The sequence below is a fragment of the Pollicipes pollicipes genome, unplaced genomic scaffold (genome assembly GCF_011947565.3).
Source record: "Pollicipes pollicipes isolate AB1234 unplaced genomic scaffold, Ppol_2.1 Scaffold_5658;HRSCAF=6696_pilon_pilon_pilon, whole genome shotgun sequence".
In the NCBI taxonomy this organism is placed as follows: Eukaryota; Metazoa; Arthropoda; class Thecostraca; order Pollicipedomorpha; family Pollicipedidae; genus Pollicipes; species Pollicipes pollicipes.
Window position 1 is genome coordinate 74,111 of NW_023596729.1, and position 19,768 is coordinate 93,878.

The 19,768-nt window shown below is 60.4% G+C and overlaps 1 protein-coding gene and 1 long non-coding RNA gene across 2 annotated transcripts; both read right to left on the reverse strand.

Moving 5' to 3' along the window:
* Positions 1 to 675: 675 nt before the first annotated feature.
* Positions 676 to 17,037, reverse strand: LOC119102126 (early endosome antigen 1). The gene is made up of 9 exons (XM_037225481.1): positions 17,032 to 17,037; positions 16,682 to 16,759; positions 15,360 to 15,483; positions 15,121 to 15,224; positions 14,586 to 14,807; positions 14,123 to 14,308; positions 13,583 to 13,766; positions 12,354 to 12,529; positions 676 to 1,052 (listed from the first exon to the last, which is right to left on the reverse strand). Exons 1-9 carry the CDS (start codon positions 17,035 to 17,037, stop codon positions 828 to 830), a joined length of 1,305 nt encoding a protein of 434 aa, XP_037081376.1. The 3' UTR covers positions 676 to 827.
* Positions 17,038 to 17,491: 454 nt separating this feature from the next.
* On the reverse strand, positions 17,492 to 18,995 carry LOC119102133 (uncharacterized). The gene is made up of 3 exons (XR_005094652.1): positions 18,949 to 18,995; positions 17,879 to 18,029; positions 17,492 to 17,522 (listed from the first exon to the last, which is right to left on the reverse strand). It is a non-coding gene; the product is annotated as an uncharacterized LOC119102133 (long non-coding RNA).
* Positions 18,996 to 19,768: the final 773 nt, after the last annotated feature.

A 19,768-nucleotide genomic window follows, 5' to 3' on the forward strand; every position in this document is an offset into this window, starting at 1 on the left:
CGCCCTTCGAATACTGCGCAGCCAGCGTTACGCACGGCATCACAGGCCGGTATTTGTACAAAGGCAGCTAAGCAGCAGTTCGACGGCCGCACTCGAATAAACAGGACATCACATGCATAACAAAAAACTCTTCGATACAACAACGCGATAAAAACGGATAAATAGCATTTAAGCAAAGCCCAACAGCACCCCGCGTAAGACTAAGGAGTATCAGTATCTGGTAAAGGCAAAGTAACACTCCATCGTCTCAAGCCGGATCTCGCCGGCCCGGGCGTCCGTCGCACAGGTGGAAAGTTTCTGATTAACCGCAAGCTCGACGGGATCCAAACCGGTTAGATCCGGTTCAGCGCCGCCCCGCCGCATGGATGGATGCTGGCGAGAACGACTTTGCGCACGTGTGCAACATACTGACGGAAGTGCGTAACGGAGCCAGCAGGTAATGGTGAAGCTCCCCGTCGAACAAGTGCAGCCCCGCCCACGACACCAGCCACCCGAAATTTGACCGGCGGCGTCGCTGCGGTCAGCACGCTACAGCCCTGTGGGCACGTTTCCACCACACCCCAATACACCCTATCAGCTCGCCATACACCCGATCAGCTTACCCGCCCGACGGGTCAGGTCGGGTCGGGTCGGGTCGGTCGGGTCGGGTCGGGTCGGGTCGGGTCGGGTCGGGTCGGGTCGGGTCGGGTCGGGTCGGGTCGGGTCCGGTCGGCCGCCGCAGCACCATCCCTAGCACCCGCTCCCGCTGTCTTCGCCCCAGCGTCCCGGGGTCTCTGACCCAGTCCGCCGCCACCGTGCCCGCCCATCGGCCGGTGCCCGAGGCCCGGCTACTTGGCGGTGACCTCGGCGAAGCAGGGCTCGCACACGCGCACCGGCTTCTTGCTGCTGGGCAGCGTGGCCGTGCGGGCACTGCACTCCTTGCAGAAGATCTGGCCGCACGAGCGGCAGTGATGCTTGCGCACGGTCAGCGTGAACTCCTTGTCGCAGCCGTGGCACGCCGTCACCAGCGAGTCGTCCGTCCACTTGCGGTCCTGCGCGCGCGCGTTCTCCATCTGCGGGCGGGGCGGGGCGGGTCAGACCGGGTCAAGTCAGACGGGCACGCGCGTTCTCCATCTCCGGGCGGGGCGGGGCGGGTCAGACGGGGTCAAGTCAGACGGGCGCGCGCGTTTCTCATCTGCGGGTGGGCGGGGCGGGTCAGATGGCGTCAGGTCAAACAGGCGCGCGCGTTTCCCATCTGCGGGTGGGCGCGACGGGTCAGACGGGGTCAGGTCAGACGGTTTGCGGGCCGGGGACGGCGCTCCAGTAAATATTTTCCGCAGACGACGTCACGGGTTGCTGCAATACGCACTCCGCCGCGGAGTCGTCGGTAGGTCGGTGTTGTCTGAAGTGTGAGAAATGATGTGAATAACGGAGTACGTGGCCGAGGACAAACGGCGCAGACCGGGAGGACGGTGGCCGCTTTATATAACCAGGACATCAATGCCACAAAGCAGCGACAGGTCATACTACGGCATCACACACCATAAGTCACGAGGACTCAGGATGAAATGGTCATGCTCGATAACACACCATGTGCATACAGCAGCACAGCAGCGGGGCGGAGGACAACCGGTTCGACAAGCCGCCGTCAGATTCTGTGCAAAGATTTACTGGCTGGACGTTTCCGAGCGAGCCACAGAGTGGGTTGAATTATCCGCCTACCAGCTCTGCACCGAACAACAGTATGCTAGAAACAAGCAGCGCTTCTGTCACGCCATTGTTCTGTGAAGCCGCCTCATCTGTTCTAGCCGGGGTCCGCCAGACGACCGCCGGTCGGCGGTGGCCGAGCCACGCGCTGGAGGTCAGTCCAGCGGCGGGCTCGCGATCGGGGTCTGTTGCCGAGGGACGTGCAGGACCGGGAGCGTGCCGGACCGGGGACGTGTCCGGACCGGGGACGTGCCGGACCGGGGACGTGCAGGACCGGGAGCGTGCCGGACCGGGGACGTGCCGGACCGGGGACGTGCAGAACCGGGAGCGTGCCGGACCGGGGACGTGCCGGACCGGGGACGTGCAGAACCGGGAGCGTGCCGGACCGGGGACGTGCCGGACCGGGAACGTGCAGGACCGGGAACGTGCAGGACCGGGGAGTGGCGGACCAGGGACGTGCAGGATTCGAGGGCGTGCAAACCCCGGGTACGTGCAGGACCGGGGACGTGCAGGACCGGGGACATGCCGGACCGGAGGCGTGCCGGACCGGGAACATGCCGGACCGGGGGTGTGCCAGATCGGACCGAGCCGGTCTGCTGACCGGTTCGACAGCGGCTCTGTGACCGGTGCACGGGCCGACGCGTCCCTGTCACGCCGCGCCCCGAGGAGCGTCCTTGGACACCACGCCCCGGGGAGTGTCCCGGGACACCGCGCACCAGAAACATCCCGGGATACCACGATCTGGTGCCAGTTGCGCGACGCAGCGCTGACACGATCGTCGCTGTTCGGCTCATGTGGCCGGCGGCAGACTGAGGGGGATGGCGGCGGGGGGGGGGGGGCGACCGCCGGCGGCGCGGGGGGTAACGGGGCCGGCGGGCGGCAGGGCGGGGCGCCGCCGATAATCCGAGACCGGCCGGCCGCAGACCGAGCCCCGCCCGCCGCATTGGTGCCAGGTGCGCGGCCGTCGCGCCGCCGCGCCGCCGCCGGTAGGGCTCGCAGACGGGGGGGGGGGGGGGGGGGGCTGGGCTGGGCGCATGTGTGACAGAGATAGGCATCTGGTATCGTAAATTCGGGGCGCTGAACAGCAGGCAAACAGCTAGGCGTAGGCATCATAACAGGAAACACAGACCACTGTCGACGAATCATTCCCTACAGCTGATATTGATATAACGAACAAAGACACCGCTCAGGTGGAAGTCCAGTGTCCAATATTGACAGGAGCGTATGCAGGAACCAATAACCTGACTTGTCAGCCTTGCAATGGAGGAGGGAGGGCACAACTCAAAAAGTTGCGTTGCAAGTACCGGTTACAGCACCACAGCCTTGTAAAATTTCATGCATGACATAAAAAGGCATTACACCTTCTCGATTTCTACTTATTTTGTTCCTCTACCTTCAGCTTTGTCACTTGTTAACATATTGCTGATAGTCCAATTTCCCCATTGCCTAAACAAAAACGAGTTCCAGTCAACTCAGACCACACAATACGTTAATTGAACATATCATTAACTAATTTATAATTGTCAGACCCCACGTCTGACAGTGTTGCACACTGCCACAGCTTGTTCACGAAACGGACCGTCTGCCGTAGCACCCACACCACCACTGCGGAGCCCAGTCCCGAGACCATCTGGTGGGTCACGGCGGCGCCTGCCGTAGCACCCACACCACCACTGCGGAGCCCAGTCCCGAGACCACCTGGTGGGTCACGGCGGCGCCTGCCGTAGCACCCACACCACCACTGCGGAGCCCAGTCCCGAGACCATCTGGTGGGTCACGGCGGCGTCTGCCGTAGCACCCACACCACCACTGTGGAGCCCAGTCCGGAGACCACCTGGTGGGTCACGGCGGCGCCTGCCGTAGCACCCACACCACCACTGCGGAGCCCAGTCCGGAGACCACCTGGTGGGTCACGGCGGCGCCTGCCGTAGCACCCACACCACCACTGCGGAGCCCAGTCCGGAGACCATCTGGTGGGTCACGGCGGCGCCTGCCGTAGCACCCACACCACCACTGTGGAGCCCAGTCCGGAGACCACCTGGTGGGTCACGGCGGCGCGTTGAACAATGCCGATCGCGCGGTACATATGCCACGAACCGGAGCCGCACTTCTGCTGGGTCGTGACAGAGAGGGCGCGAAGAGCGGCTTCAGAATACAGTGCCAGGTCGGTAACTAAACGTGCATTTGCCTGAGGTCTCTGAATTCAGTGACAGTAATCGGCTGGTCATTCACCCGCGGTTTCTGCATACAGTACCCGTAACCGGCTCGTCATTCGCCCGCGGTTTCTGAATACAGTGACAGGTAACCAGCTGGTCATTCGCCCGCGGGTTCTGAATGCAGTGACAGGTAACCAGCTGGTCATCCACCCGCGGGTTCTGAATACAGTGACAGGTAACCAGCTGGTCATCCATCAGCGGCCTCTGAATCCAGTGACAGGTAACCAGCTGGTCATCCATCAGCGGCCTCTGAATACAGTGACAGGTAACCAGCTGGTCATCCGCCTGCAGCTTCAAAATACAGTGACAGTAAGCAGCTGGCCATTCGTCTGTCACGTCACATGGCGCACATGTGTGACGAGCCATAACACCGGGCCGGCGGATCGGACGGCCGTCCCACATCAGACAGACGCGCCCGAACGATGGATTTGTGGGATATAACTAGTATTATCTCGAAAATATAAAAAAATAGACCAGCAAGCTACAAAGACATAAACCCATAGGTACAGACAGACAACAGGCCAACAACGAGCCACAAGAGCCTGTCGAGGTTGCCCTACACATTCCCGAAACTTATCTTGTCACCCGACCTTCATGAAATTAGATTTAAATGAGATCCTTCAACCGATAGAACTTGTTCAATTTCTGAATGTTGCTAGAGAGGGATTTCCTACAACTTCGTTTCACAGCCCATTCCAATGATCCACTACTCTTTGACTTAATGACATCTGTCTATTCATAGTTCCACTCCTATGTTTTCCTAAATAAAACCAGTTTCCTCTAAGTCTCAGCCTAATCTCCAGTGCTCCTTATAGATCTAGCTTGTATATTCCTTCCATAACCTTGAATACTTCTGTCAGATCCTCCCTAAGCCAACAATATTTCAGTGAATACAAATTCATGGCCATAACGCCATCCTCAAATTCTAAGTTGTCAATCCTATTCACGATCCTTGTTGCTTTTCGCTGTACTTTTTGCAGCCTACCTATATTTTTGGAAGCATGGGTCCAAGCCTGTACGCAATACTCTAGGTGTGCTCTGACATACGCAAGTACAACTTTTGACAACATTCCTACTGTTGTAATGGACATCCCCGTTAACAAGTCTCAGCATCTGAAGTTCCTTGCTCCCAGCAGCCCCACGTTTCAGTGGGGCTGCTTTTTTCAGTCTCTAAATCCCTGGAAAATCTGACCCATCAGTCCTATTCTTCCTCGATCTGGTCCACCTGCGGTCACGGACATTAATTCATGCTTTAAATGGTCACGGAAAACGCTTTTTTCATTCGCCATCTCTGCCTTCCTAGAATTGAGCACCACGTGAAGTAACAAATTTTACTTTAAAGCACTAACCAACTCGCCATCTACGTATGTGTTATGCCTGTCAGGTACACGCTGCTCGCGTGCAAGCGGGGGGACAGCACGCTCTCTCCCGCGCTCTCGTGTGACAACTGACATCACCCACACTCAACAGCGCAGACAACACACACGCAGCAGACTTTTTACATGGACACACCGCGCATGAGATGAAGTCATCCCTTTTTGTTTGCTCTAGGGCGTGGTGTGGCACATACGGGTCCCGTTAGGACGCGTCACAGGCGCACTGGCAGCGACGGGCCGCCGCCACACGCCTCCATGCCGCGTCAGACGATTGTCGCGCGGCGGCGAAGCGGCCGGCGGGTGCGGCTGCCAGCGGGCGCGGCTGTCGGTGCTGCAGCAGCGCGTGCGCCGTCTGGCGGCGCGGCAGGCCTCAGGCCGACATCACGAACGGCTGCCGCCGGGGCACGCCACAGCTGATCCGGCACTTGACCCATACGACCCCCGAGTCTGCAGCCCAGCGGCTCAGCGATTTACCATCGGCCTCTCGTCCAGCAAATCTGGTGAAGCATAACCCGACTGGATGATACTGTACGATCATCAAGCCCGCTTGGAGTTCGTGACATTCCCATCAGAGACGCAATACTCTGGCATCACAACACCGACAGCTGGATGCTCACCCTGACACCATGAACCACCGGAGTACACCGGCATGTGACATTAAAAAGTTTCAGATAATCACGTCGAAGCCGGAACCCGGCAACAGCGGAAGTATGTGTTGCAGCGCGCCGGCTGAGGGCTTGCATCATCAGGTACAAGTATGGGTGCGGCAGAGCCCGGACAGAGGCACAGACTGACGTCATCTTGTGACTCGGGCAAACCAAACGGTTCATTCCATAAATGAATCGGGCATGAATTTGGATTAGCTCATTTGAAAGAATCATTGGCTCGAGCTCAGACCCGAGGATTCTGGAAGCTGGCTGAGATTTGTCCAAGTCGGCTTAGGTGTGCGTTCATCATTGCAATTGTTATCATTAACGAACTAATAAAAATTAATTGCAATTTTAATAACGGCGCCTAAAAATAGTACAGCGCCGCACCGGGCTGACGCCAGTACGGCACTGGAGCCAGTTTTTTTTTGTAATGAACCTCCTGCATCTCTAATCCAGATCCGGTTGCCGCCCGCTCTGCTGGCGTCAGTCCGGCAGTCAGATCACACGGCTGGTGGCACCCTCTGCCACCGCGGGGGGGGGGGAGATGGGGGGGGGGGCGGCCCTTGCCCCACCGACGAGCGTTGACCTCGACCGGTACACGTTTGAAGCGACCGCGCAAATTGGGCGCCCAGTTTTATGACCGGTAATGCACTGATTGAGGCGCGCCGTCCGCATGGGCACCACCATGCAGCGGGGTTGGCTTCTAGGGAAAGGCGGGACGACTGCACCCTGGCACAGGGGGAGGCCGCTTTAATGTCTGTGCGTTCGCTTGCAATGCGGCCACACCGCACTACAGCTTGTCTAAAATGCTTTTGCAGCGGCTGCTCCCAATGACGGACCGACGAACCGTGAAATTCGCGTCAATCAACAGAGCTCGTCGTCGGCCCACGCACGCAGCCCGCGCCGTGTGGATCGCTCGGCTGACACGCCACAGAGTGATGACCTTTGACATCTGGGTCAGCCGCCGTCGTGGTGCGGCATGACCCCGTTTGAAGCCCAATCAACCGGCGTACAGACGGAGTAGTATTCTCACATGGGTCTGGATCACGTCGTGTGTCAAGAGGGCCGATAAGCAACAGCGGCGACAAAACTGCGTGTCTGGTGTCTGTCAGAAATACAACGGCGGTGACAACACTGCGTGCCAGGTGTCTGTCTGACGTACAACTGCGGTGACAAAACTGCGTGCCTAGTGTCTGTCTGACATACAACTGTACGCCTGGGCAGTACGCGCTCGCCTTCCGACACCAACAGTCCTGACGAGTACGGGTGTTGTTCTGTACGGGACGCTACCCCTCAGCGCCACTTTCGCCTTCCGGCACCACGAACGGCGATGCACACTGACAGGTACGGGTGCTGTTCTGTACCTGACGCCGCCCCTCAGCGCCACTCCTGCCTTCCGGCACCACGAACAGCGATGCGCACTGGCAGTGCGGGTGTTGTTCTGTAACTGACGCCGCCCCTCAGCGCCACTCCTGCCTTCCGGCACCACGAACGGCGATGCACACTGGCAGGTACGGGTGCTGTTCTGTACCTGACGCTGCCCCTCAGCGCCACGCTCGCCACCTATCAAGCGCTGACTCAAACACAGCAGTGTGAACGGGTTTACAGACTGAATAATTTGCACATAAACAGATACTTGATGCCCCAACCCCAATTGTCCACACGTCTCCGATTCACGCTGATACGCTTTTGATAGATATATGTGTTTACGCCTTTGTATTACTGGCACATGAGCATCATCTACATACAATTATTGGATCTCGCAAGTGCACCAATCACAGCTAACGCCTGCATTGATCCAGTTGCCTCTTGTTGTATCACGATCAGTCCAGTTGCTAGGGAGACCATCATGGACAGTGGTGGACCATGTTGATCCCCCGTCCCACCATTACATCAGCGGCGGACCATGCTAATCCCCCGTCCCACCATTGCATCAGCGGCGGACCATACTAATCTCCCGTCCCACCATTACATCAGCGACAGACCATGCTACTCCCCCGTCCCACCATTACATCAGCGGCGGACCATGCCACTTCCCCGTCCCACCATTACATCAGCGGCGGACCATGCTAATCCCCCGTCCCACCACTGCATCAGCGGCGGACCATGCCAACCTCCCCGTCCCACCATTACATCAGAGGCGGACCAGGCTAATCCCCCGTCCCACCATTACATCAGCGGCGGACCATACTAATCCCCCCTCCCACCATTACATCAGCGGCGGACCATGCTAATCCCCCGTCCCACCATTACATCAGAGGCGGACCATGCCAATCTCCCCGGGCGCCAACTACCCCCCCCCCCCCCCCCCACCCCTCTGCATTCCTCTCACACGCTGGTCCGTGAAGAGTGTGTGTCACTACTCCGACCCTGCGCTCCAGCCGGCCCACGACGGAAATAAAACGCGGCGCTCGGCCGAACGCAAATCGGTGTGTTTCCGGAGCAAAACAAAGAGAAAACATGGCGGCGTTTCATAAAATACAACTGGGTACCGTAATACTGACTGGGTGGCGCCTGGTTTTCAGGCTATCAGCTTGTTCTAGTGAGATGTGAATACCGGTCAGTTTTATATGACGAGAACAGTTTGGACTCAATCGTCCACAGGCATTAAATCGAGCGATTTAGCACACACCGCATCGCCGATTCGTATGCCCTCCACCAACAGTCATTCCTTGGCCTCGATCTGCCCGCACGGCGGATAAGCCTGGTCAAGCCCAATCACACTTTAAGTTAGCTTACGAGAAGCTCATGCATGCGTTCGGAAATTATTCACTACGACGCACCACCTCCGACAAAAAACTCTGAAATGCAGAGGCACCCCAGTGTAGGCAAGGTTTTACCGGCGTTCGAAATGTATTGTGTTCTGAGACTCAGCCTGAGTTTCTCAGGCTGACCCATGCAGTGCCGTGCAATGTCAAGTTGCCCCCAGTCAACAGTCAGCCATCATCCCTTCCGTACCAACTCTACACTTATCTGGCCAAACGGGCCAAAGACTCATCCGAACATCACGCGATATATCTGCAAGCGTGATGCGAAACTCTGGATATATTATGAGCTCTTACGTTGAAAACGGCCGGCCCTCGTGCCCTGGTCTGGTATGACCTTCCGTTGTTCTCGTGTGATATCACCCTCTGTTGTTCTGATGTGACATTGCCCTCTGTTGTTATCGTGTGGTATCACCCTCTGGTGTTCTGGTGTGGTACTATCCTCTGTTCTTCTGGTATGATATCACTCTGGTGTTCTGGTATGGCCCTGATGTATACATCAATGCTTCTAGACAGCGTCGGCTAACCAGTTCCTCCGGGAATACTGAACGTGGATTATTTTCAACATAAGGACTCGCGATGGCTTCAATCAGGACCTGAATGCCTTCCTTTCTTGCTCATATCAAGTGCAAATGTATATGTTGAGAATGAACAAAATGTGGGCGAGGATGATCCAATGTAGTTAATACCTCCCCCTGCAGCGCTATGGAGAGGCGGCCATTTGATTTAACGCAATTTAACGTACGCTTAAGCCGGAGGGGTCCAAAGAGCGTCGATATCTATCCTCAGAGAGCGAGGGCGGGGAGAGGGGGGGGGGAACTACCCAGTCAGTCTTCCTCCGACCACGGGTAAAATATGAAAGAAAACCTTGCAGAAGCCTCTTTGAACATCTTTTGAGAAAAAATATGTGCATTCAACTATTTACTCTGCGCTTGTTATTTATTGGTGTTTTGGGGGCGCCGCCTTTAATGGTCATTTCGCACCCAGCTCTGTGCTTACATCTCGAGAATACACACAATCGTTTGGCGCGGTCCTGCCCAGCACAGCGGCTCAAAATGGAAGCCCGACCGCTCGGCCTCAGTGTCGCCAGCGGGATGGCCGCGCCGTGCCGGGGGACACAGGGCAACCAGCCGTCGACTCCCGAGCCGGCTGATCATGATCTGGGCTTCAGGGCGCGCCGACGGTCCGGTCCGAGGCTCGCTGGTCTGCCCCAAACGCGGTGGACCAACGCCAGGAGGGCCACCCAGCCGAGCTGATCCGACTCGCAGTCACCCCCGTGAATGAGAAGGCGGGCCGAGATGGGCTCCTGTGTAGCGGTGGAACACCGCTGTGTACCCATGAAAGGACACGTTGTCGGCCTCCGACTTCGAGCAGCTTGTACTCAACACACGGATAGTAGACGATAAGAAGGAAAGCCTGACCACGGGGCAAGCTTAGGCCGGGAGCGCGGTCGGTCCCAGCCTGGGAAGAGTCGAAGAGAGAAGAGGGAAGAGTGCGGGATTTGGTCGCCATGATCCTCGGCCAGGGAAGAGGTTCGCTGCGGCATTTGGTCGTCACGATCCTTACGGGGGACGGTCCATCGGCTGACCTGCACGACGGTGCCTGAGCGCACTCTGGCGGACGCCCGGGCGGTGGAAGGCATGACTTGGGGCATCATATTTTGCCCCCGCTCACCTACCGAGCTGCTGCTGGGAACACGTGAGAGAGAACATTGCTCAGCTCAGGTGCTACCGGGGAGTGCGTGAGAGGGAACATTGCTCAGCTCAGGTGCTACCGGGGAGTGCGTGAGAGAGAACAGTGCCCAGTTAATTCCCGTGATGTGGTCGGAATTTAGTGCGGTTTTGTAGTTCCGGGAAGACAAAGGTGCCAAAACGGTTCAAAACGTCGATTTGCAACACACGCTTACGCGATGATTTGTGATGTCACGACAGAACCAATACAAGTCCTTAGATTAGTTGCCTTGGGACAAGTCCTTGGCAGCCCTAATGCAGCTAATCTAGGACAGTTCCTGGTGATAAAAATGTGAGTGCTCACTAAGATTCATGTTACGTTGATATTACCACCATTTTACTTCACAGAGTAGCACAAATCAAAGCACAATGAAATCGAGACGAAAAATATCATAACCTTGAACAAAAAAATCGTTGAGAAACTCCAACACGTACTACGAAGTGAGCCTGATGGGCTGTCAGGTAAGCACCAGTTATTGGTAAATCACAGTGGCTGCTCCGACAGGGCGTCACGAGCCGGGGAGCAAAGCATGTTTGCTCAGACAGGACAACAGAACAATAGGCATTCCCAGAACGCGGCCGGATCTGAACAGGTTAGAAGGCTAATCGCTCCTCGGGTCTGAGCGGCGGCGGGGACGCCTACCATGCGGCAAATAGCACCACTCAGCTGGGCACGGCCGCGCGCCACCGCCGCAGACGGCTCTGGTGGAGTACCATGAGACGCCGCCACCATCGTCTGCCCGGTGGGGCCATATTACACGCTGCTCTTAGCAGCAGGCTTGGGCGGGGACTACCGGCAGGACACGCAGGACCTTGATCGATTTCTGAAGCCACCGCGTAGTGTTATAGCACTGACCCGACTCAGAAGCCTTTTTTCAAAGTGATGTCTTCGGTGAAAAATGCAAAGCACCAGATCATTTCCTTTCCAACAGAAAGGCCGCAGCGTCACCTGAGCCAACCGCATCCGCCCGCCAGGGACCGGCTGACGACACTGCACCAAGACGGCGCTCCAGGCCGCTGCAGGGGTGGAAACGGCACCGAAGGCGAGGCGACATTGGTCCTCCACCGTCGTACCGCCAGAGTTGGCGCGGTGAGCCGCCACCTCGCGGCCCGCGAAGTGGCGGCCCCGGCCGTCCCCACACGCGCCCCTCGTCCACCACCGGTCCAGCGCGCGGTCACCAGCGGCATGGGACGGCATCGAGCGACCGCGGTCAGCACAACATACCCGCGATCGAAGAGTAGCGACTCAGAAGGGCAAACAACGTGACCCTGGCCATGCATATCACAGCGCCGTGTAACGGTAATGCCAGACCAAAGCTCTAATAGCGCTGCCAGACTAACCGCCCTTTTCGACACCCAGCATAATCAGGGCAAAGTAGTTTGTAAAGCCACTTTAATTTCGTGGAACACACCATCAGCGCGCCACGAGACTTCACAAAATATTTCCCATTTGACGAGGCTGGCGTTTCTATCACCGGGAGGCCGCCTGACTTCCCATCAGGCTCGCATTCAGCTGCGCATGCTGCGGTGAAGAAACTTGGACGGACCAACCAAGTCATGACCCACCATGTGCGTATCACGAGGACTCCCGCAGGGTGCACTGGTGCGTGGCGATGTCTTCTGAGACCCAGCCGCCGGTCCCATTTCGTCTGACATCTCATATGATTAATCTCCCGATAATCCCGCCGTTGTATATGACACCTAACGTCCGTGGTCCAGTGACTTGGGCTGCCAGCGTGCCAGAGATGTGACACCATGCGATGCCGCCGCAGCGCCGCTGGTGTGCCGCCCATGTAGCGCCGCTGGCACAGTCCTGTGTCGACTGCGTGAAGCCGGCGTGACCCCGCTGTGCCGCCCGGGCTGTAGTGGAGACGCGCCACGGTCTGACAGCGCCGGCACACCGCCCGGCGCCGCCGCACCGCCAACTGACCTGCAGCATCTGATTCTCCCTGGCCAGCTCCTGGAGCGCGGCCGTCGTGTCGTCCAGCTTGCGGCGCAGCTCGACGCCGCCGGTCTTCTGGCGCTCCAGGTCGCGCTCCGAGTCCAGGCAGCGCTCCACCAGCGCGCGCCGCTCATCCTCGGCCGTGCTCACCTGCGCATCCAGCTCTGCACAGACAGCTCGGGTCAGAGGCAACTCCAGCTCCGAGGAGACATCTCGGGTCAGAGGCAACTCCAGCTCTGCGGAGACATCTCGGGTCGGAGGTAACTCCAGCTCTGAGGAGACATATCGGGTCAGAGGCAACTCCAGCTCTGCGGAGACGTCTTGGGCCAGAGGCACCTCCAGCTCTGCGGAGACGTCTCGGGCCAGAGGCACCTCCAGCTCTGCGGGGGCATCTCAGGTCAGGGGCACCTCCAGCTCTGCGGAGACATCTCGGGTTGGAGGCAACTCCAGCTCTGCACAGACAGCCCGGGTCAGAGGCAACTCCAGCTCTGCGGAGACATCTCGGGTCAGAGGCAAGTCCAGCTCTGCGGAGACATCTCGGGTCAGAGGTAACTCCAGCTCTACGGAGACATCTCGGGTCAGAGGCAACTCCAGCTCTGCAGGGACAGCTCGGGTCAGAGGTACCTCCAGTTCTGCGGAGACATCTCGGGTCAGAGGCAACTCCAGCTCTGCAGGGACAGCTCGGGTCAGAAGCAACCTCAGCTCTGCGGAGACATCTCGGGTCCGAGGCAACTCCAGCTCTGCGGATACATCCCTGGTCAGAGGCAACTCCAGCTCTGCAGACATCTCGGGTCAGAGGCACCTCCAGCTTTGCACAGACAGCCCGGGTCAGAGGCAACTCCAGCTCTGCGGAGACATTTCAGGTCAGAGGCAACTCCAGCTCTGCGGAGACATCTCGGGTCAGAGGCCACTCCAGCCAAGTAACGTCAGTGATTCCAGCGCCGCACAACCCCCATGTCTGGGCGCCTCTCCTGAGCGTTGTTTCTACTGGGGCCTTACGACGCACTCGGTCCCACGCACGTAAGTCAGGGGCGCGAGCATGGATAAGCCGACCCCAGAAGCGTGGCCACTAGAAGCTCCGGTCATAGAAGGGCGGCCGGAGCCTAACCCAAGAGGGCAGCCGGAGCCGAACACGGAAGGACGGCCGAAGCTGTGCTCAGAAGGGTGGTCGGAGCCCAGCCCAGAAGAGCGGCCAGGATACAGGACACGGCGCCCACCGAGCTTCTCGCCGAGGATCTCGTCCAGCCGCTTCTGCAGCTCGCCGTTGACGGCCGTCTGCTGCTGCAGCTCGGCGCGCAGCGAGCCCAGGCTCTCCTGCAGCGTCTCCAGCTGCAGCTCGGAGCGCGCCAACAGCTGCTGCAGCTCCTGACGCGTCCCCGAGAGCGAAGACTCAGCGCCCTCCTGCCGGGCACAGAGCGGTCCGGCGTCAGGCGGCCACGCCCACAGATACACGGCCACCACATAGTGGGGTGTGCTCACACGACATGGTGTCTGCATGGTATCTGTATCATGCGATATCTGTATGCATACAGAGAAAACGAATGCAGGGAAGAAGTTGAGATGGCGCTAATATGGAAAAGCTGCACCGACACCGACAGTGAAGAACTGTTAACCAAGAGCGCATTACGGTGTTCACGGTGTTAGCCGGTGACTGCCGGATGCTAGAAAGCCCTGGTTACTTATGCCGCATCACCGGCATCGGGCACACATGCCCTCGCTATTTGTACATTTCCTCGGCCCGGACGCGCCGCACTGACCAGTTTCGTGCGCAGCTGGGTGGCCTCGGTCTGGAGCTGGGCCCGCTCCGTCTCCCAGGCGGCGCTGCGCTCGGCCAGCTGGGCGTCCCGCCGCTCGGCCGTCTCAGCCGCGGCGCGCGCTTCCTCCCGCAGTCGGCTGACGTCCCGGGCCGCGTCCTCGGCGCCGGCGCGCGCCGCCGCCAGCTCCTGTCGCGCGGCGCCGGCCGACGGTCAGCCACATGGCAGTGGGCGTCCCGGGGACGCCTCACTCCCGGCAGTCGGCGCGAGCGTGATGTCAGAGCCGCTTGGAGCCAACTCAAGCCAACTGAACATCATCGAATGTGGTGATACGGGCTAGCCGGCCACGACATAGCGCTTGTACAGTACTGGGTCATGCAGACCCCTGGCATGCTATCGACCTGCGGCTGAGAGCGGCGGCCGGCCCGCAGCCCGCCGCCAGCGTCCGGGCCCCGTCCGATCGTACCTTCTCCCGCTCAGCCAGCTCCGTCTTGGATTGCTCGCGCAGCCGCGCCAGCGCGCTCTCCGCCTCGAGCTTCTCGCCCTCGAGGCGGTCGCGCGCCTCCTGCAGGGTCTCCAGCTGGGCGGCCTGGCGCTCGCGCTGCTCGACGGCACCGCGCAGCCGCCCGCCCAGCTCAGCGAGCTGTGTCTGCTCGGAGCGAAGCTGCTGCTCCAGCGCCGTGGCCAGCTGAGGGCGGGCGGCCGGCGGCAGGCGGCGGTCAGCGGCGCGGTGAGCGAGACCAAAAGTGATCAAACAAGGGCCGGACACACCGTCCCATCCACAACGTCCAATCGACGATACAACCTCCACGGTGACTATGAATACTGCGCACACCATGATAAGCCCCAGACGTTCCAAACCAATATGTCGCAAACACGCATGAGGTCAGCGATGAGAAGTGATGACAGCGCTGCACAGCGCGACTCCGTGATCTCCGCGTCCTCCCCCCCCCCCCCCCCCTCCCTCCACGCGGCCCCAGCATCTTCTTCAGCCAACGCACCTGCGACTTTTCGTTGACCTCCACCGTCAGGCTGTCGCACTGGCGCCCCTTCTCGGCCAGCTCGCGCTCGGCCCGCTGCGCGCGCTCCTCGGCGCGCTCGTGCGCCGCCGCCAGCCGCTGCGCCTCCCCGGCGCGCTCGTCGCGCGCGGCGCGCAGCTGGTCCGCCTCCAGGCGCAGCGCCGCCTGCGCGTCGCGCAGCACCTGCCGCTCGGCGGCGGCGGCGGCCAGCTGTTCTCGGCCGTCCTGGAGCGCGGCGTCGCGCTCCTGCAGCGAGCACTCCGCGCTTGACAGACGGTTGTTGGCGTTCGACAGCTGCGTCTGCAGATCGACGAGCGACAGACCGGCCGCCTCCAGCTCGGAGCTCTGTAGATTAAGCTGGGGTCAGCTCACGCTAGGCAGCGTACTTCCGGGCGGAGGTAGGTAACTGGTGGCCTCCATGGCCACACGAGCATGCGCCCGGTAGTTAATGAGGCATGCTCAAGACAAGCACGCTACTGTCGGCCATCAGAATAGCGGACGCAGGGTACGTAGCAGGGTATAACATATGGAAGGCAGTCCGTCGCGCAGGCTCATCCCGACTCCAAATCAGAATGTGATTCATTCCAGCCATGAACATCATAACTTCAGTCTTAGCCAAGAGGCGAAACCCCAAAACTCTAAAGCGTGTAAATGAGCCCCGCTCATTCGTACACGCCGACCACGGCAACACCATGAACGTGCCAGTCTTGGAGCAGGTCTCGAGACGGGGTCGGGGTTTGAGTCGTGTGGATGGGGAGCGGGGGAAGGGGGCTCAATTGTCGAGGTTGGATTGGGGTTGTTGTTGGAGCCCGCTTGGGTATTGGTGTCCAGGTTTGAGTCAGGCTCTAGGCGTCGGGGTCGGATCGAGGTCGCGGTCGGGTCGGATCGAGGTCGCGGTCGGGTCGGATCGAGGTCGCGGTCAGGTCGTATCGAGGTCGCGGTCGGGGTCGGATAGGGGTCGAGGTCGGTGTCGGATCGAGGTCGCAGTCGGGGTCGAGGTCGGTGTCTGATCGGGGTCGAGGTTGCGTCGGATCAGGGTCAAGATCGGTGTCTGATCGGCCCGAGGTCGGGGTCAGATCGGGGTCGAGGTTGCGTCGGATCAGGGTCGAGGTCGGTGTCGGATCGGGGTCGAGGTCGAGTCGAGGTCGAGCCGTGGTCGGGTCGGGTCGAGGTCGAGCCGTGGGCGGGTCGGGTCGGGTCGGCGTAGAACTCGGTCGGTATAGAGCTCGGGGACGGGGTACAGCTCGGGCCGGGGTCGGGGCCGGGTTCGAGGTCAAGCTCCGGATCAGGGTGTCTCAGTCGGGTCTGGGCATCAGTAAGATCACCGCAGGCTCGGGTCGGGGTCGAGGTCGGCTCTCTGGGCGCCAGCCCGCCCAGGGTGTCAGGTCGGCGCAGGGTCGGGTCGGGGTCGAGGTCGGCTCTCTGTGCGCCAGCCCGCCCAGGGTGTCAGGTCGGCGCAGGGTCGGGTCGGGGTCGAGGTCGGCTCTCTGGGCGCCAGCCCGCCCAGGGTGTCAGGTCGGCGCAGGGTCGGGTCGAGCGTCACCTTCCGCTGCAGGTCGGCGCCCAGCGTCTGTGCTCGCTGCGTCTGCTCGGCCAGCGTAGCGTTCAGCTGGCCCAGCCGCTGGTCCAGCTCAGAGCGCTGGTCACGCGCCGCCTGCAGCTCCGATGTCAGCTGCTGGCCGCGCCGCTCCTGCGCGTCCCGCGCCGCCGTCGCCGCCGCCTCCAGCCGCGAGCACTCGTCCGTCTGTCGCCGAGGGTGACCGGGCGGTGAGGCCGGGCGACGGCCACTCGCAAAACGGCACACACCGCGATAGGCAGCGCTGGTGCGGGAATTAACGGGTCGTCCAATAGGACGGCGAACACCGACGGACACACGACTAAATAATGCCCCACGCGCATGGAAGCGCGCAAAATACATTTTACATTGTGCGTCCATTAGGCACAGTGCCCAGTGCCAGGTACTCTGAGTTCCAGCAGTGCCCCAGGCAGTCGGTACACTTCGTGACCCTGGCGGCGCCTCCGCATTGGTACGCCCCCTGAGCTCCCGCGGTATCTCCAGGGTCAGTGCCCGCCCCCTCCCCCCTCTCCCCGAAGCAGTGCCTCAACACCAATGGCGCCCGTGGCTGGCAGCGGCGAGGCAGCGTCGGCCGCACCTTCTCGCGAAGCCGCCGCTCCGCCTCCTTCAGTCCGGTGTCGGCCGTCACCAGCCGGTCCTGGGCGGCCGTCAGTTCAGCCTGCAGCCTGTCAGCCGCCTGGCGCCGCTCCTGCAGGTCGCCCTGCGCCTTGGTCAGCTGCTGGTGCACGGCCTCCAGCCGGGCCGCCAGCTCGTCCGCCTGCTGGCCCAGCTGCTGGCGCTGCTGGCTCACCGCCTGCTGCAGGCTGGCCTGGGGGCGGACAGGCGGTCAGCAGCGGCCGTGACACACACGCCGGCGGGGAGAAACACATATACACCGTGACGGCGACAGGGACACAGACTGTGGGCTGACGCCGGTGGCGCGAATGTCGATCGGTGAGAGAGGAGCAAGCTGAAAGAGAGGGGTCGTTCACTGTCTTCTGCTCGTCACTGCCACGACAAACTCATCGTTCTGTACCCGTCCAAGAAGCCGTCAGTGAGTGAGCGGCTGCAGTGTGCGAGCGACCCATCACGCCAGCATCGAGAGGTCTGGCGTCAGACCGCACACACACGCCCGTCCGCCGGGGACCGGCCGCCGTGCCCGGGTCGGCCGGGCGGCTCTCTCACGTTCTGCTGCTCCAGCTGGCGGAGGGCGGTGGCCGCCGCGCCATCGCCGGCCTCGATCTGGGAGCGCAGCTCCGTCCGCTCCCCCTCGAGCCGCGCCACCTCGGCTTGCGCGGCCGCCACCTCCGCCTGCGCCGCCGTTAGCTTGCCGTCCCTGCGGCGGCGGCCAAGGCTCAGACCACTCTCCCCGGGAGGCAGCGCAGGGGCAGCGGAACAAACTACGGGAAGGCGCCGGAGCGGCGCGGTGAATGTAGACAGATGAGAAAATGAGCACGATGCAAAGGAGCAATCGTGCACTTTTGTTCATGGAGACGGCTCTGACCGCACCGCCGCCATCTTAGCATCGCTCCGGCGGGGAACGGGCAGGACGACGCGCTAAGTTCTTGTATCCCGGAAAACCCAGGTGGTCATAGTGCACTACACGTATGCCAGCACTCGAAACGGTTACGGTTTCCACTGCGCACGATTCTACCAAACAATATCCGAAAACGATACTTTCGATGTCGAAACAAATTACAACCATAAACAGAAATAAATTAAAAAATAAAAACACGCATACTCGAAACCAAAATCATTAATATGATATAAACGCAACCCAATCATCATCGATAACTCGAACAAACATGCTACTTCTGATGTTCTTATCATCACCGATCAAACAATGCAAGGTCATGGGCCCCAAAATCGAGATCTTGGAACCCAAGGGCGTGCCTAGCGGAGAGCCCTGTTTTGCGTTGCGTTTTACATCACCCAGAATTCAAAAGCGGAACGTATAGCCGATGTCCAGGGTAATATTATATTCAGCCCAGTTGCATTCAGCATTCAATCAGTAAATAATCCGCTATTGCAAATCATCATATTCGGCGCGCGCTCAGGCTCTGGACGGCTACAAACACCCTGCATTTGAGCCACAATGCCCTGCATGGCCGCCAAGCTCCCCTGCGGAGATACGTGACTGCTCCCCCAACCTGTCAACCGAACCCCACGCCACACCTGACACACGGGCATGGCTCCGACCGTCCGCTACCGGTGCTCGGCCGGCGGCCGCCCCTCGGCGCCGGCTGGACGCCCACCTGTTGTCCAGCTGGCGCGTGGCCTCCTGCAGCCGCTCGTCCTTGTCACGCAGCGCCGTCCGGAGCTCGTCCAGGCTGCCGGCCGTGTCCCGCTGCTGGCCGCGCAGCGTGTCCAGCTGGGAGCGCAGGTGCTCCGACTCTGACTCCAGCTCCTGCGCCGGGAGTGACGTGGAAGAGTTAGGGCATCACAAGGGGTCTGGAGAGTCAGAGCATCACACAGGGGTCCGACTCCGACTCCAGCTTCTGCGCCGGGGGTGACGCGGGAGAGTTAGAGCATCACACAGGGGTCCGACTCCGACTCCAGTTCCTGCGCCGGAAGTGACGCGGGAAAGTCAGAGCATCACACAGGGGTCCGACTCCGACTCCAGCTCCTGCGCCGGGAATGACGCGGGGGAGTCAGAGCATCACACACGGGTCCGACTCCGACTCCAGCTCCTGCGCCGGGAGTGACGCGGGCGAGTCAGAGCATCACACACGGGTCCGACTCCGACTCCAGCTCCTGCGCCGGGAGTGACGCGGGCGAGTCAGAGCATCACACGGGGTCCGACTCCGACTCCAGCTCCTGCGCCGGGAGTGACGTGGAAGAGCCAGAACATCACACAGGGGTCTGACTCCGACACCAGCTCTCGCGTCGGGAGTGACGCGGGGCGAGTCAGAGCATCACACGGGGGTCCGACTCCGACTCTCACTTCTACCTAGATGGGCGCCAGGAGGGAGTTGTGTTGGGTTTTGTGCCCTAACCGGCGATACGATTAGCTGTACTGGACTAGGAATATAAACCCCGCCATATTCCGTGTCATTTGGTCAGAAAGCGTTTTCA

Excerpts from the sequence above, each read along its gene's own strand:
- LOC119102126 (XM_037225481.1), bottom strand. Across the intron at positions 15,484-16,681 it reads GCGCCGACCTGCAGCGGAAG|AGCTCCGAGCTGGAGGCGGC; the intron begins GTGACGCTCGAC and ends CTTAATCTACAG. Across the intron at positions 14,309-14,585 it reads AGCTGGCTGAGCGGGAGAAG|GAGCTGGCGGCGGCGCGCGC; the intron begins GTACGATCGGAC and ends GCCGCGCGACAG.